The sequence below is a fragment of the Gastrolobium bilobum genome, unplaced genomic scaffold (assembly GCF_033153095.1).
Source record: "Gastrolobium bilobum isolate Gb01-03AN ecotype WA unplaced genomic scaffold, APGP_CSIRO_Gbil_v1 utg3161, whole genome shotgun sequence".
Lineage (NCBI taxonomy): Eukaryota > Viridiplantae > Streptophyta > Magnoliopsida > Fabales > Fabaceae > Gastrolobium > Gastrolobium bilobum.
The window spans coordinates 504,297-520,675 of NW_026899561.1; the positions used below are offsets into that span (position 1 = coordinate 504,297).

The window sequence follows — 16,379 nt, forward strand, 5'->3', positions numbered from 1 at the left end:
TTAAAAGTGATTTGTGCTCATTTGGATGAGCTTTTATTTATAAAAAAGTTACTTTTTTTTTTAAAATAAAAGTTCTTTTGAGAATTTTTAGATGTTTGGATAACAACTTTTTAAAAAAGCAAATTTTAAAATAAAAGTTAAAATACTGCTTTTTTGTTATCAAAAAAAAAAAAAAAAAATACTGCTTTTTTTTATAGCCATTGCTTTTGAAAAAAGCAGAAATTAAAAGATAATATAAATTAATTTTTTTGAAAAAAAGATAATATAAATTTTTAAAATACAATTTTAACCTCATCCTATCATACTTATTTTATCTCTCCTTATCCCTATTTTATCTATCCTTTAATGTAAATTTATATATAAAAAGTACTTTTTTTTTTATTTTAACATCTAAACAATTTTTTTATGTAAAAAGTGATTTTCAGATCATACGTCCAAACGTAAAATAATTTTACTTTTTAAAAAAATTTATTTTAAAAAAAACAATGCATAAAAAGTCATTTTTTTAAAAGCTCATTAAGTTAAAAGTTACTTTTAAATTGAAGTTGAAACTTAAAAAAAGCTAAAAACTGCTTGGTGATTATATAAATTTTTTGAGTATTTTAAAGGAAAGGAAATGAAATATTTTTTTATTAAAATGAATTATTAAGATAAAAAGTAAAATTGATAAATAATGCATTTAGAATAAAGGTCAAACTGAGAAAAAAATATTAGAACTAAAGAACTAATATATATTTAAAAAAACTCCTTTTAAGAGTTTTTAGCTTTTGTCTTTTTTATTTATTATAACAAAATTTTATTTTTTATAATATGGCTAATAATCTATTTATAAGAAAAAAGAGAAACTTTGTACAAAAAAGAAGAAGAAGAGAAACTAAAAGTAAGACTCCCCAAATACGCAGTGAGTTTTTTTTTTTTTTTTTAAATATTCCAATCGGTTCATTGCTTCACAACTAATTCGATTCGGGGCGGGTACAAGATTACGGTTTTAAACTCCTTCCAAAGGTGCTACTGGAGAAATTTGAACACATGCTTTCACCCCACCTACTTAGCTCTTATGCGCCAACTGAACTACCACCATTTGATAATACTCACTGAGTTCTTTGTTTACGTAAGTTTTGACTTCTTTATTATATGCATTTGAAGGCATCATATAACCCTCTTCCCCAAAGCTACACAGCATTCTAACAGGTGATAATTATGTTGTAACTTGGGCCTACTACAAATTTGGGAAGAGTGAGGAGGAGGCCCAACATAAAAGGCCCAATAGTATCATATTCGAAATTCCGAACCTTTTCTAACCAAGTGCGAGTGCGCTCTCTTTCATATCCATCTAGCTGAGCTTCCACCACTATGCCTGCAACTGCATTTTCGTGCTCGTTCCTTGTTCTGCAACCTCGCTTCAATTCATACATTAACCCTATCTTCCGCTCGCTCAGCTACCAACTCTCTTCTTCGCCGGTCCCATTGAATGGCAAGTTCTCCGGCGCCAGACTCTGTTCTGCGCTTTCACGAGCGGCGGAGACTGAGTCTCCGAGCGGTGGTAGGTCAGGTGCGTTATCTCCCGGTCCGGAGGTCACCGGTAATATGCAGAAAATCGACGTGAACCCTCCCAAGGGGACGCGTGATTTCCCGCCCGAAGACATGCGCTTGCGCAACTGGCTCTTCAACAATTTCAAAGAGGTATATGATTTTACACTCAAATTGCTCAATGATATGCTATGCTATGCATGCTTCAGCTTGATTATCTGATTTCTTTTGTATGTTTATTGCGAGGATTAGGTTTCGCGGTTGTATGGATTTGAGGAGGTTGATTTTCCGGTGCTTGAGTCGGAGGCATTGTTCACTAGGAAAGCAGGAGAGGAGATTAAGGATCAGGTAATCTTTCCGCTTTATTCTTTCCTTGAGATGCTGAGTGAGTATATACATAAATAATGCGTTTACCGGTTATTATAGCCTGATGAATATATTGTTAGGATATGTGGATTTGCAAGAATTGTCCATACAAACATCCCACTGTTGAAATCTCATTAGTACAGAAAATGCACTGAAACTCCAAATTCCTAATTTTTATTGGTTTGTGACTGACATAAATCCATCAGCGTTTTTGCAAAGATAATGTCAGTGGACAATGGTTATGCTAATCGTTCTTCATTTTGTTGGTTTGACATTGCTTGTACTGAAGACTAATTATCTAATTTGTACCTCTAATTTATCTGATAGTGGTTCTGCATTTCAAAGTTTCAATATGCTTGGAACAAAGATCAGTTCTGAGTGTTTCTCAGTTTAGCTTTAGTGATGCTATTAGATGTCTATGATGAGCTACTTGTGTAGCATCTTCTTGGATGATAACGTACAAGATGGAAATATTTTATTCAGATTTTATTCTCAGAAGTCTCAAAGACATATTCTTCCTTGTCTCATTGCTTTAGTTGTAGATAAGCTTGGAGCAGGTCTTTAGTATGTAATTGCAGGAGCAGCAGAAAGAACTATGGTTTCATGAGTCGTGTTGTTCCACTTGCAGTCTTCCAGAGATATCATCAAGGGAACCATTTATTATTTTCTAATTCATAAATTCATTTGGAGAAGTTCATTTATTTTTGATTAAAATTTTAGGTAAATGACCTTGGTGTTTCACTGTTTCTGCAGTTAAGGCTTGTCTTTGTTATTCTGCATCATATATTCAACTACTTTTGGACGGTTAATACTTTAAATCTGACAATAGATTATGTACAGTGAATCCTGTTAGCATCATTCTATTCTTTGACTTCATTGGGAAATAACATTTGCAAATAGAGCAATGATGTGGCCTTAAGGTGTTTAGAGGTAATCAATTTAGTTCTCCTAATGGAACAACCATAATTTAGGTATGTGAGACCTGTACATGGCTTTATGATTGATGATTTTCTATGCGAGGCAGCAAAAGTTTTCCTGTGGTGCCTGTACTTTGATAGCAATTGTGGCACACAAGCAGCATGCTTGTCTTAAATAATCAACATTATGATTAAATATTTTTTAAAATAAAAAAAAATCTATTAAAAGAGAAGGAAAGAATACCAAGGAATTTTGATAAAATGATAAAATATATACATTACAATTGTGCAGCTTTATTGTTTTGAAGATCGGGGTAATCGTCGTGTTGCATTGAGGCCTGAACTTACTCCTTCTTTGGCAAGGCTGGTGATCCAGAAAGGGTAAAATTATTTTTGATATGCTCATTTTAGGTTTTCCTATATTTGTAATTTTGATGTTGAGTCTGTCTCAAAAATTATAGTTTAACTTATATAACTATTCCTGTTTTTTGTATGTGAATCCAAATTCTCATCTTCATGTTTGTTCTTTTCTTTCCAGGAAGTCCGTGTCTCTGCCATTGAAGTGGTTCACTGTTGGACAATGTTGGCGGTATGAGAGAATGACAAGGGGGCGTCGTCGTGAGCACTATCAGTGGAACATGGATATCATTGGTGTTCCTGGGGTTATGGTATGTGCTGCTTGCCATGCATACTTTTTGAAGCAATGGGATGCCCTCTTTCTGGTCAAATGTTTAACAATTGATCCAGAAAGCATTGCACTGAGGTGTTATGAATTTATAATTTATAGTTTTGACGTTTTAGTTATGTTAGTTTAGCAGTTATTTAAGCATAGTTATTAATAGTGTGCTATAGCAACTGCATTGCAGCCTCAGGCCTCTATAAGGTTTCTATGAGGGAGCCTTTTCCAGTCGTGGCTGCTATCCCTTAAAAATGCGGCCATTGTGGCCACTTTCTAGTTAAAGGGGCAAAACCCCTTTTTTACCCTGTCTTCTAAGTCTTTGAACCCATTATTTTGTATCTTCATGATTTGTTGTCATTTTCCATCAGAAATATATAGGGTTTCTGTTTCAACAAAAAAGACACTCATTGTGACTCTTTTGATGAAGAAGCCGAAGTGTGACCTCAGTTTCATTCCTGGTCACTGACTCACTGCACTGGCGTTGTTTTTGGCTAACCCCGACATTTTCCTACAGACCTCTGCTCTCTGGGTCTCGGCCAGGTCTCTCTTCATGCATCTCTGTTCTTCCCTTTCATTGGTCCCTGTTTACATCAGGCATCATAGCTTCACAGTTCAGAGTTCTATTCTTTTTTTCCCAACTCCTTTTACCTATGAGATTCGATTTTTAATTATGAGCATGTCTTTAATTTTGGGTAATTCTTTTAGTTTTCAAGTATGTATACAGGTGTAGTATAAATTAATTATCTTCTACTTTTAATCTTTGGTATAGCAGCCATCCCACTATCTGCTATCTTGCTATAACGTTTTTGTGGTCAGCTGGTCTATGCCACTATCAGGGATTGATAACTATGATTGTGAGATATCCTCTGATAAGTGATTGCTCTCTCTCTCTCTCTCTTGCCCTTCTCTTTCTCTCTCTATTTGTAGTTGAGTCTCAAATTAATGAAAATTTCTGGATGTTCCTCACAATAAAGTCAGGAGATGTGCTGTTTTTTATTTCTTTGGCATGCTTCCTTGGGTAAATTTTCATGGTTGGTTCACATTGTGTACCTTATTTTATGATTTTGAATGATGGTACTGCTAATGATATTATTGAATGCATTGGACTGTTATCCTTTGTATACATTTTTCACAAAGCTTTTTTATTTTTTATTTTGTAGGCTGAAGCAGAGCTTATATCTTCTATTGTCACTTTGTTCAAGCGAATAGGAATTACAGAATCAGATGTTGGATTTAAGGTTTCTAGTCGAAAGGTGCATATTTTATTTTCTTTGTACGAATGATGTTCCTAGTTTCCTTCCACAGTGCTCTTTATTGCATTTCCCCTTATTTTCTCAAGGGCTTGTGTTAGTTAATATTACTCTTTGACATGTATCATGTCCTGCCTGCTCCTAAAACCTGTCTATTTTGCTCAGTGTTGTTTCTGGCTTCAATTTTAATGAATATGATATCTATATATTAACTTGTCGAGATGTATGATAGATTGAATTTATCAAAACCTTTTTAGCTATATGCTTGATTTCTGGTTGAAGGTTCATTTCTAACATCACGTGTTGTCAAAGCTTTGTTCACTGGACTTGGCTTAGTTTATTAGGACTCAGGAGTACAATAGAGATCTTTACCCTATACTTCTGTACAATATTACAATTCAAGTCCTTGCTATGCTTGTTATTGAGGATTGTTTTGGTGGCATGCTTGCTTTATCTTCATGTAATGATGCAATTAATTTATCATATGTTGTGAAGTGTTGTTATCTCAATTTTTGCATGTAGTTTGTTTCACCTTTGTAGGTATGCAGAGTCTGCAATAAACCGTGTTAGGAGTTTAGTTCTTAATTTTTCTTAATTCGTGTGGTTCCAGGTATTGCTTTAGTTATGTAATAGCCTTTCACTCTGTTGTATATTTCCTTGCTTTACAGGTTCTACAGGAAGTATTGAAACATTATTCAATACCTGACAATTTATTTGGCAAGGTCTGCGTCATTATTGATAAAGTGAGTTATGCATAGTGTTGCTATTTTAGTTTATTTTTCTAATTGTTGATGGTGCTCTAAGATTCCTGATCTTTGTTTGTTATCGAGAAACAAATATGATAAGGAGATTATGATATCTCCTGTTTTTTCTAATGGTTTGTAATTACCAAGCAACATAGACTGATATTTTTTGACCTCATACACCTACTAGGGCAGAGCTGATGAGGTGGCTAAGGGTTAAGATAGGAATTTAGGTTGTTACCCTGTGATGGAACCCAGAATATTCAACAACAAAGATAACCACAATTGAACAGTAAAATGCTTCCATTATATCAGTATTCATTACAGAGACGCTAACTACTCAGCATAACAAAGAGATACAAGAAATATAAAGGAATAACAAATAAAGCACCAAAAATCTCACTCACTCCCAAGCCAAAATACCAAGGCCAAAGAGATCCCAAGAGATCCTCTCCAAAACCCAATTTACCAAAATACTCAATAATCTCCTCTCCCCCTCCCCACACTCCTTTTATTCTATTCTTTAGGAATATTCTAGAATAATTTCTCTAACAACTAACTAATTTACTATATTGCTAAACTTGGGCCCACTAATCATAGCCCATCAATACTCCCCTTTCAAAATTCACCTTGTCCTCAAGGTGAGGAAGAGAATAGGGGATGTAATTGAACATCTACCAGGGTCCCATTGCTTGAAGAACATTGATCCTGTCACTCTTGAAACTGAAAAATTGTCGGATCCCCTTTCCCCCTTCTCTCCATACTGCACATATCTGGCCATGAAACAAGGTATATCTCCATATTTCCCATGCTCTGTTTTTTTCTTGTTTTGCTGGCCCCTTCCAAACAAAAATTTCGGGCCACAATCACCGTTATTCAAGCCTAAATGTGTCTGGTCGTGTAACCCCATGGTGAAACCCATTGGGTTTGACCCAAATGAACAGCTCAGTAATTTTAACATTACTCCATCACCATCCACAACCTCCATCCATCGTCTTTGTAAGTTTCCAAAGCTCAGTAGAACTTCCGCCGCCGGCAACCACAGGAACCGCCCGCGCCTGTCACTGTCGTTTGTTGCCTCCGACGACCCGTCTTGTTCATAAACCAGCCCCTCGTTCTGTCCGTTCAAGTCCAGCTCCTCTTGAGTTAGTCTTCCACATCGCGTTCCTCGTCGGTGTTTTTGGTCGCTGCTCGCCGTCGTCACTCTGCCTTGGGTGGAATTGTTTTTGTCGATTGTTGCCCCTATGAATCGATTAGGGTTCACACTGCCCACACTAACTGCTGAAGATTGTATTTCATGGGTTGGTTTAATGATTTGGGCCGCTGGTGATTTAGGACTGTGGTGAGGCCCAACTCGACCTCCCCCCATACTATTGGACCTCCGTTGGGAATTAGTAGGCCCCTGACATGTGTTAAGACCCAGCCCATTACCTCGGTCCACACTTGTCCTTTGCTGATTAATGGGTTTGTTCATTAATGCGGGTTGACCCATTTTTCTCGCTTCATTGCTGGCCAGCCCAAATCGCTTTTTTGATTCAGCAAATCCAGGCCCAGGACTATGAGGTAACACTTCGTCCCTCTCCTCGAAACGTTGCGCCCCTGTCTTCATGCGTTCCACATCCATCAATGGGTGCAAACAGATTTCAACTCCAATTTCTTCCGTCAAGCCACTGCGAACAACCGCTCCCATCTCCTTCTTTGTGTATTTATCTTCTGCTCCCTCTACTTCATCCGCTTCTGGATCTTTGTCATCCTCTTCTTCGCCTTCAACTTCTGCGTCTTCCGCTTCTTCCCTTTCTGTCTCTTCAACTTCTGTTTCCTTCGCCGTGTCTTTTTCTTCTCCTATTTTGATTTCTTCTTTTGCTATTTCATTACCACCAACTGTTGGATCTGATTTTAGAGCTGTGATTCCCTCCTTATCTTCTAGAATGGAATGCTCCGATTCTGGCTCTTCATCTACCAATAAAATTTCCGGTAAATATTTCTCTATGAACGCCTTCTCAAACTTCTTCAAGTTTGCGGTAAGATTCAACCACTTCCAACCTTGATACCAATTGAACGCACTACCTCTTAGCCCTCTCACCGTTTCCCTATATTTTTTATCTTCATTGATTCCTTCGTCTGGAAATATTGTTCCAAATCGATCAGCCATCCCCAAGCATCATCTCTTTCTTCTCCAAAGAATTTTGGAACATCAGTAAATCTGAATTTCATTTCATTTTTTTTCTTTCTTTTTTTTTGTTTTTTTCTGGATCTGGACCAGAAAGCACTCCCTAGATCGGAAATGCTCTGATACCAAATTGATGGAACCCAGAATATTCAACAACAAAGATAACCACAATTGAACAGTAAAATGCTTCCATTATATAAGTATTCATTACAGAGACGCTAACTACTCAGCATAACATAGAGATACAAGAAATATAAAGGAATAACAAATAAAGCACCAAAAATCTCACTCACTCCCAAGCCAAAATACCAAGGCCAAAGAGATCCCAAGAGATCCTCTCCAAAACCCAATTTACCAAAATACTCAATAATCTCCTCTCCCCCTCCCCACACTCCTTTTATTCTATTCTTTAGGAATATTCTAGAATAATTTCTCTAACAACTAACTAATTTACTATATTGCTAAACTTGGGCCCACTAATCATAGCCCATCACCCTGCATGCGTGGCAGGTAGGAGTGAGGGAAGATGGAAGTGAGGCGTGAAATCTGTCAAGGGAAATGATCAAAAGGCTGGAGGGGGAGAGGGTGAATTAGGCAATCGTTCATTAAGGAATTGGGGCCTTAGGGAAGGGAGGAAGTAGGCCCTCAAAGATCAGCAGGTGTTTCTGTCTTTGTTTTCTGTTTCTCAGTTTCATAAATACGGATTTTCCCTATTGTAGGATTCCTTTTCATCCAACCCAATGCCTAGAAAATTTTACGGCATTAAAATTTTTCCAAACAGGAATTTGAAAAAAATGTCACCCAATCTTCACCTTGCCGGGGAACAAGTTGTCTTAATCTCTAATAAATACATTAGTTTTCTTGTGGACTATCTACCAACAGACCACCCATCAAACTGTTCATTCAGCATATTGCATTGCATAGAAAGAGTCACCATGAGCTCCACCTCGTCCCAGAGTTATTCAAAAAAGCCATGCCATTTCTCAGTACTTTTGTCAAGAGTTGCTCCATGAGTTATTTCTAATGCTCAATCTCTCGAGGCACGGCAGCACACTCATCATGGGCCAACGGTTTAATACCAAGATAAAAAGAGAGATATAGAAAACAGTGCTTGATTTAGTTAGGTTTATGTAATACATATACATACATGTATGTAATTTAATTTATTGCTCCCAGGAGAATTATTGCAAAGTTATGACTAGGATTCAAATAAAATCACCCACATTTATATTCTTGAAGTCCCTTGACCTTCGAATGCGTCAGGTTGTGATGCTCAAACTGGAAAATGGCAAATGTTTTTCTGGGAAATTCTGGGGAGCCCGATATTGTAAATTTTTTAATGAGTAAATACCCTTTTAGGTCCTTGACAAAAAACATGGTTCCTATTTTAGTCCCTTACAAAAAATAATTAGCTTCGGGGTCCCTAACAAATTCAAAGTGGACCCATTTAGTTGAAATCGTGGTCCCTCACAAATTCAAAAAAGACCCATATTAGTCCCTTAAAAGGACTAAAATGGGTCCATTTTGAATTTGTTAGGGACCTCGAGACTAATTATTTTTTGTAAGGGACTAAAGTGGGGACCGTATTTTTTGTTAGGGACCTAAAAGGGTATTTACTCTTTTTTAATTTATGCTTGAATTAAAGTTATCAGCGATTTTTTAGTGTTCTTTGCAAACTTAAGTTCTCGTGGGAATCAATTTATCATAAAGTGTGAAGAACTAATTCCCGTCTGTACTGGTGGAAATTCAGTTTTTAGCCTCATGAAAGCTGTCCTAATCATGAAATATTTAGTTTTCAACCTCTTCCACCACCTCCACTATCACCATAATCGTCGTTGTTGTTGATTCTACCACTGTAACCACAATTACCATCATGAAGCCTCTACATCACTGTCACCATCTCTATCTTCATAACTACCGGGACATTCACATTGCCACTGCTTGCTTGTGTGGGTAACTTCGTATTATCACTGATGGTTCTAAAAAGACGATATATATTGAAATATTTTCTCAGGAGTTCCATTAACCAACCAAACATGGTCATTTTATTTGCCAATGAGTCCAACATCTTAAGGTAAGATTCTCAAATAATTATTTTGAGCAGAACATATGCAGTACTGCATTATGTTCATTGTTTGATATGCGAGATACTTATAACATTCTCCTACCAATACCTTTATACTTATACGTATGGAGAAAAGCTATAAGTATGGTGGAGGGTTAGACCCGTTGTTATTCCTATCTTCCAGATGGTCCCTTTTTAGTCTTTTTCCCCTTCATTTCCCTCACTTCTTCATTTCCCTTTCTTTTTTACTTTTATTTATTTATATACACATATATATATATTACTATGTTTTTTTATTTATTTTTACAACTGTTTTGTATCTTTCATGTGGGTTCATCTACCACTGACCCCAATTAATTTGGGATAAAAGTGTTGTTGATGTTGATGTTGATGTTGACGTATGGATTTTTCAACCATATTTTTATTGGTCCTAAGCTGGTCATATAGTCTGGGGAGCCTCTAATCCATTCTTTTTGGATACATATGATTTTACCCACTTGTAATTCATGTCTGTTTTTGTAGTGACTTAAATTTCATTTTCTGGCATTTTTCCTTGTCTCTATAGGTAAATGTATGATCGTGATCCCAAAGAAAATTGTTTTTAATAATTTTTTTGTTTTTTATTTTTAATTTTGCACAGATTGAGAAAATTCCAGTTGATGAGATAAAGAAAGAGTTGAAAGCTGCTGGTGTATCACAAGAGGCTGTCCAGGAGCTATTGCAAGTCCTTTATGTAAAGTCATTGACAGAGTTGGAAGGTTCACCCTTTGCTGTAAATTGTTTCTGAAATTTTCCAGTAGTATAACAAATTTCCTGAAAATCTTATATTTTGTAGTCAATGCTAGAAAAACACAATAAAATAGCCAGTTTTAGGCTTTTACGTTTTACCTTTGTGCTTGAGAGTAGGTTTACAAATTTAAGAATATACGTGATAGCTCTTGATGCTGAAATATCATTTCCTAGGTCATGGCATGTCTATTTGATGAAACTTCAATTTTGTATATATAGAAATCAGAAACAGTTCAACAAACAATATCAAAGCAAGTCAAGTTCCTATCAACAACAAGAGACATTTTAACAATGGCTGACATAGCCTTGAAGGAAAATAAAAATAGAACCCAAATGGAAAATAAACGAAGGGACTCCACAGTACCCTTCCTCCCACAATTCACCACTGAATTGGTTGCATTACTCTTTTCCTGCGTATTCCTTTTACAAACCCTCAACATATATTACTCACTCCCAACTACACTCTCTCTCTTCTAACAACCTCTTCCCTACAGACTCCTTCATCTGTTATAACCAATTTGGCATAATTCATTTCGTTTCCTCATTGCACTGTCTCAGCTCATGTTAACGGACCATCCACATCAGCATTCAACAATGGATCAGCCTCAACATCTGTCATTTGCCTAGGCCCAACGTTTGCATCTGCTTTAGGCCCAATACCAGTATCAGCAGCCTTATCACTTGTAGGTCCAATATCATCATCAACAGCCTCATCACAAAGATCAATCTTAGTCCTCTTCCTACGGCTATAAACCTTGTTCAGCTCCTCACCAATTACTCCCATGAAAGATTCATTCCTGTTTCTTAGAGAATATCTTACATTTGTTTGTCTTTTTGATATCCTGGGTGAGATTTTAGAAACTTGGTTAGCTTGATAGATTCTCATGGAGTTTGACCCCATTTTGTATTATATGCTACTTGATATCATTTATGTTTCTAATTTTTTTTTTTTTTTTTTGCATATCATATACCTCTTTATTTGGGATAAAGGTGTAGTTGATGTTGATATCCCTCTTTGTGATATCAAAAATATTCTCCTCGCTTTACCTTTTTCTTGAAGCTTATTTATGTTTAAATAATCTGTATTAGTTTGTGAAAAACAAGTCATACAACTTATGTGAAATCTTAATTTGGTTGTATTTAGAGAGACTTGGAAGCAATGGGGAAGCAGTTGCCGATCTGAAACAGCTATTCTCACTTGCTGAAAAGTTTGGTTACTCTAAATGGCTTCAATTTGATGCATCAGTTGTTCGTGGCCTTGCTTACTACACTGGCATTGTATTTGAGGTTAGATTTTCTCCGTAGTTAATACTTGTTAGATGTTATTGTTTACATGAAGACTAAATTCTTGCGTATGGATTGCCTCTCTGTTGCGTATCTCAATACTTTTCTCATTGGAACATGACTTGATTCTGTAACAAGTGTATAAAAGGTATTGTGAAGTTTCTTGGGGATTGTGTTTTAAAATTTATACTCTTAACGCATAATCGCACTGAAGACATGTATAATTATTGAAGTTGGCAAATAAAGGCTGAAGTGCATGATGAAAACCATAATCAGGGTTAATTTTTCATAGCCCTGAATATATTAAAAGAATACTTTGTAGTTCTTAACAAGATATTGTGATGTTCGTACCTACTCACATAAGATACTGTGGCATGTAAGATCCTTGGTGATAATATTATTTCATGATCTCCAAGAAGATGAAATGCATATATGAAATCCTATTCTCTCTTTTGTTCTTTTCTCTCTTAATGAATTCATTATTGGGATTAATGTTTCTCATGTTATAGGAAATAAAATTTATTTCCTACACATATAAAAGTGTATGGGACCCATGTGGGGCCATATGAAGAAAAGAGAGAGAAAAAGAAAATATGGGTTCCACATACATTTATCTGTGTGTAGGAGATAATTTTATCTCCTACAATATGATAAACACTAATCCCTTCATTATTTGATATAAAACAAAAATAAAAAGAAAGAGTAGATACTATATAGAGAACATAACTAATGCTTGCAAGTACACCAAAGTTTTACTGGCTATATTTTGCTGTAAAAAAGTTGCATTCTTCACTATGCTTTCCATTGCATTTGCACAATAAGAAAAACAGGAAACTTTGTTGATTGCAATGGTTCCTATTAGTGTGTTCATTTCTAGCTATGTTATAAATTGCCTGTTGTACTACTTTTCTTCTTTCAAATGATTAAATTATTCTTCAGTAGGGTTTCGATCGAGAAGGAAAGCTACGGGCTATCTGTGGTGGTGGCCGATATGATCATTTGTTCTCAACTTTTGGTGCTGATGACATTGCTGCTTGCGGTTTTGGATTTGGGGATGCAGTCATAGTGGAAGTAAGTAAGTCTATAACTTTTCAGTAGCAAGAGGAATGGGAAGCCACCAATGTTATGCATAATAAACCATCTTGTACATTTTTTTGAATTCCTTTCTGCCTCAATCTATGACACATTTTTAAGTTTCGAAACAGGTACAGTGAATCAAAACGTGTAAAACTATTGAATATAGTAATGTCATTTATTATCTATAGTTCTATACAAGCAGTTTTTTAGAAAGCATATCTTTTAATGTCAGTATAATATGTTTTGAAAGCTCCTAAAGCAATAATATTCTGTTTCTAAGTTGCACAGCTTGCCTAATAATGATGTTGGTTTGTTCTGAGAAATTTGAGCAGCTCTTGCTTCTTGGTATCAATCTAGATGTTTTGGGAGCAAAGACGATAGTGATTTTTAAAGGAGGAAATTCATGAAAAACTTCGATGGATCCAGATGGGTTAGAATTGAATGTTTTAAATAAAAATCCATGCCTTCCCAGCTTCTGTGCAGTAGAAATTTCTTTTGGACCTTTATGGTACAGCTTTTATATCTTGAATCTTGAATCTTGAGTACTGAATCTTCAAGCTTCTTAAATGGTTTTGCTTTATACTGTTCATTTTGTTTATTGCTTTCAAGTCAAGACTGCTGAGTTTCTTTGAAAATGCTGATCTGTGCTGTCAACTGATATATTAATTTTAGCCTCAGTACTGCTGTTTAGATTCCTGTTTCTCCTCCTTTTTCAACTATGCCTGACCTCCCTTTTTTTTTAACAGTTGCTCAAAGAGAAGGGTCTCCTACCAGAGTTCAGCTTGCAAATAGATAACATTGTTTGTGCCTTGGATGAAGATCTTCAAGGATGTGCTGCTATGGTTGCTAACGTTCTCAGAGAAAAAGGACATAGTGTTGAATTGGTTTTGGAAAGCAAACCACTCAAATGGTATAAAATTCTTCCATTATTTTTGTTTCCTTTTCTTAAAGCATGCTCGAATATCTTCTGATATGATGTTATAAATCCTCATATTTATTCTTCATATTTATTCTCTTCTAGGGTTTTTAAACGAGCAGCTCGAACAAAAGCTCAGCGACTGGTTTTAGTGGGGAATTCTGAGTGGCAAAGGGGTATGGTTGGTGTCAAAATTCTCTCTACTGGTGAGCAGTACGAAGTTAAACTGGATGATCTAAAGTAAATCAGAATTTGAACTTTTTTTGTTGGTTTATGTATTTTAGCTTCATTATCGGTATTTCATTTACCTTGGTTTTACTTGGGTACTTGTTTATATATACACTCACAAAACTGCATGCGCACACACATATTTATCTATACATATACATTTACCAAAGCTTCTGCTTCTGTTCATTTTCACTTGTTTCTGTTAGAGAAGTATATAAACCATTGATATAGCCTCAGCCAACAACTTAAGCTAGTGGGTGAGGGTCTCTATAATGTAAAGACCATTGATGGGCTTTCACTTAATAGCTTGAGCTTTTAGGTAAAATGGTTTATATACTTCTCTAACATTATCCAATCAAGTTCTTCGCCCATATTGTCTACCCTTTTCCCCCCTCTCCTCTCTCTCTCTCTCTCTATATATATATATATATATATATATATATATATATGAGGACACATGTATATTGTGGATAGATCAATGAGGGAATTTTCACGTGAATTCTGGAATTGAATGATTTGTTTGATAATAGATCCTTTCAACTTACAATTGAAAGCTTTTCTGCTCATTTATAGCAACCAAAGATGCTTACACTTAGAGGTTTATAGTTATTAAAATCTATTTTCATTAAGCCGTAGACTGCTGCATTCAACATTTGTCATCGTTAGGATAATATTTCCAATTTATCATTACTTGTGGCCTTAAACAATTTTTCAAGATGGTCTTATCTAAAAGTTTTGAAAGGCATTCTATGTGAATCTCTGCCTGTAGTAGAAAAGCTAATGACTTAATGGAGGGGAAACTAGATTGGAGGATGGTGTGTCTTAGGACAGAGTGTAGGGAAGCTATAAGCAGTGTGGAGGAGTAGACTCGTTTTTTTCTATTTTCCAGATTATTTTTTTTTCTATTTTCCAGATTATTTTAAGTCCTTGTTCCCTATATTAATTTATTTAATTATTTATTTATCTGTCTTTCTAGTTTGTGTTTTTTCTTATTTAATTATTTTTCCTCTTAATCTATTTTTCTCTATATGTTTCATTTTTTGTCATTTATTATTATTATTATTATTATTTATTGATTTTTTTTTCTTTTTCATCAATCTTTTCTTTTTACTTTTTATTTTTTGGTTCATCGATCACCGACGCCAACTGGTTTGGGGGAAAAGGTGTTATTCATGTTTATGTATATTATTTTTTAAATTATTTGATTAGAATGTTATTATGCTTCCTATGATTCTGGTGAGTTCTTTGTCCGTATATAATGCTTTTCTTTTCAAATCAGTAAATGTGGTAAGAGGAAAGGAGCACAATTCAATAGGTTTGGTTCAGTACAAATTAAGAAATCTTGGCATATGATGAATGGTGAATCAACATGTCAAATAATATTCCCAAGTTTATGAAGTTGAATGATTTGAAGCTTCGATATTTCATCAACATCAACACCACCTTTATATCAAACTAGTTGGGATTGGCAGCAGCCAATGAACTCAATTAAAAAACTAAAAAAGAATGAGGAAGCTTTGATTTTTCATCAATAGGGACAAATTATTAAGCTTGTTGAAGTTGTTCAAACTAGTTATGGTGAATGCTACTGCATGCCTCTGTGAGAAGAGGATAGTAGTGTAAAAGTTATGCTTGCTAAAACTAAAAAGTCTGTGGCCATTAAGCAGGAAAAGTTTCAGCAGTATTACTGACATATTTGAAGTGACAGAATTTGCTTGGAGGTACCAACTTAATGACAATGATGCGGTATGGAGTTTGAGTGAAGCTGCATGCCTTTCTTTTCTTTATAATTTCATTTATATATTTAGGAGAAACATCAATGAAAGAGTGGGTCATATGGTTAGAGTTCTTTTTTTTCATAAATTTGTTTTTACTTGATAGGAATATCGGTTCATTCACCTTTAAGTTAGTAAGTAGTTTACTGAAGTTATACTTATCTTGATTCCCTCTTTTCATATAGCCTAAAGGCATCCATCCTTGTGAGAAAGAGCAAGAGAGAGTGAACATGGTAGGATTTTCCTCTTTCAGGTGGTGTCGGGACTTCAGTGTCCAATAATTTGATGGATAATTTCAATTTTTATATTTATCTTTTCTTGTTATGTTTTGGCGTGGTTGATACATAGCCCCATCGTTTGCTGATTGTGAGACTAAGCTGGTTTTAGAAGAGAAAGAAACTTCACAAGTTGTTCCCTTATATTCATTCACGAATATAATATTGAGCAAACAATAGACTAATTTAAGCTGCATATTTTGGACATACATATAAACTTTTATTGTACTTAATGTTCATGGAACAAAGAGGCCATGATACCCATGTGGATTGGTTCTACTAGGTAGGAAGTTGTAGCTACTCATCAGTTCTATG

At 35.3% G+C, this 16,379-nt stretch overlaps 1 protein-coding gene across 3 annotated transcripts; it reads left to right on the plus strand.

Moving 5' to 3' along the window:
- The first annotated feature begins 1,346 nt into the window (after positions 1–1,346).
- Positions 1,347–14,174, plus strand: LOC133291505 (histidine--tRNA ligase, chloroplastic/mitochondrial-like). Of its 3 annotated transcripts, none has more exons than XR_009748805.1 (11): positions 1,347–1,683; positions 1,783–1,878; positions 3,106–3,194; positions 3,352–3,481; positions 4,653–4,745; positions 5,411–5,485; positions 10,361–10,478; positions 11,654–11,796; positions 12,736–12,868; positions 13,617–13,780; positions 13,892–14,030. XR_009748805.1 is itself a non-coding variant. In XM_061489777.1 (11 exons), the coding sequence occupies exons 1-11, from the start codon at positions 1,354–1,356 to the stop codon at positions 14,028–14,030; spliced, it is 1,506 nt and encodes a 501-aa protein (XP_061345761.1). In that variant the 5' UTR covers positions 1,347–1,353; the 3' UTR covers positions 14,031–14,174. The 3 variants fall into 3 exon arrangements, 1 of the variants encoding a protein (XP_061345761.1); XR_009748804.1 differs by lacking the exon at positions 13,892–14,030 and adding an exon at positions 13,203–13,378 and having other exon boundaries at positions 13,617–13,747; XM_061489777.1 differs by having other exon boundaries at positions 12,736–12,864; positions 13,892–14,174.
- Positions 14,175–16,379: the final 2,205 nt, after the last annotated feature.

Coding starts and splice junctions, on each gene's coding strand:
- LOC133291505 (XM_061489777.1), top strand. CDS start 1,354: ATGCCTGCAACTGCATTTTCGTGCTCGTTCCTTGTTCTGCAACCTCGC. Junction 3,482..4,652: donor TTGGTGTTCCTGGGGTTATG/GTATGTGCTGCT, acceptor TTTATTTTGTAG/GCTGAAGCAGAGCTTATATC. Junction 5,486..10,360: donor TCTGCGTCATTATTGATAAA/GTGAGTTATGCA, acceptor AATTTTGCACAG/ATTGAGAAAATTCCAGTTGA.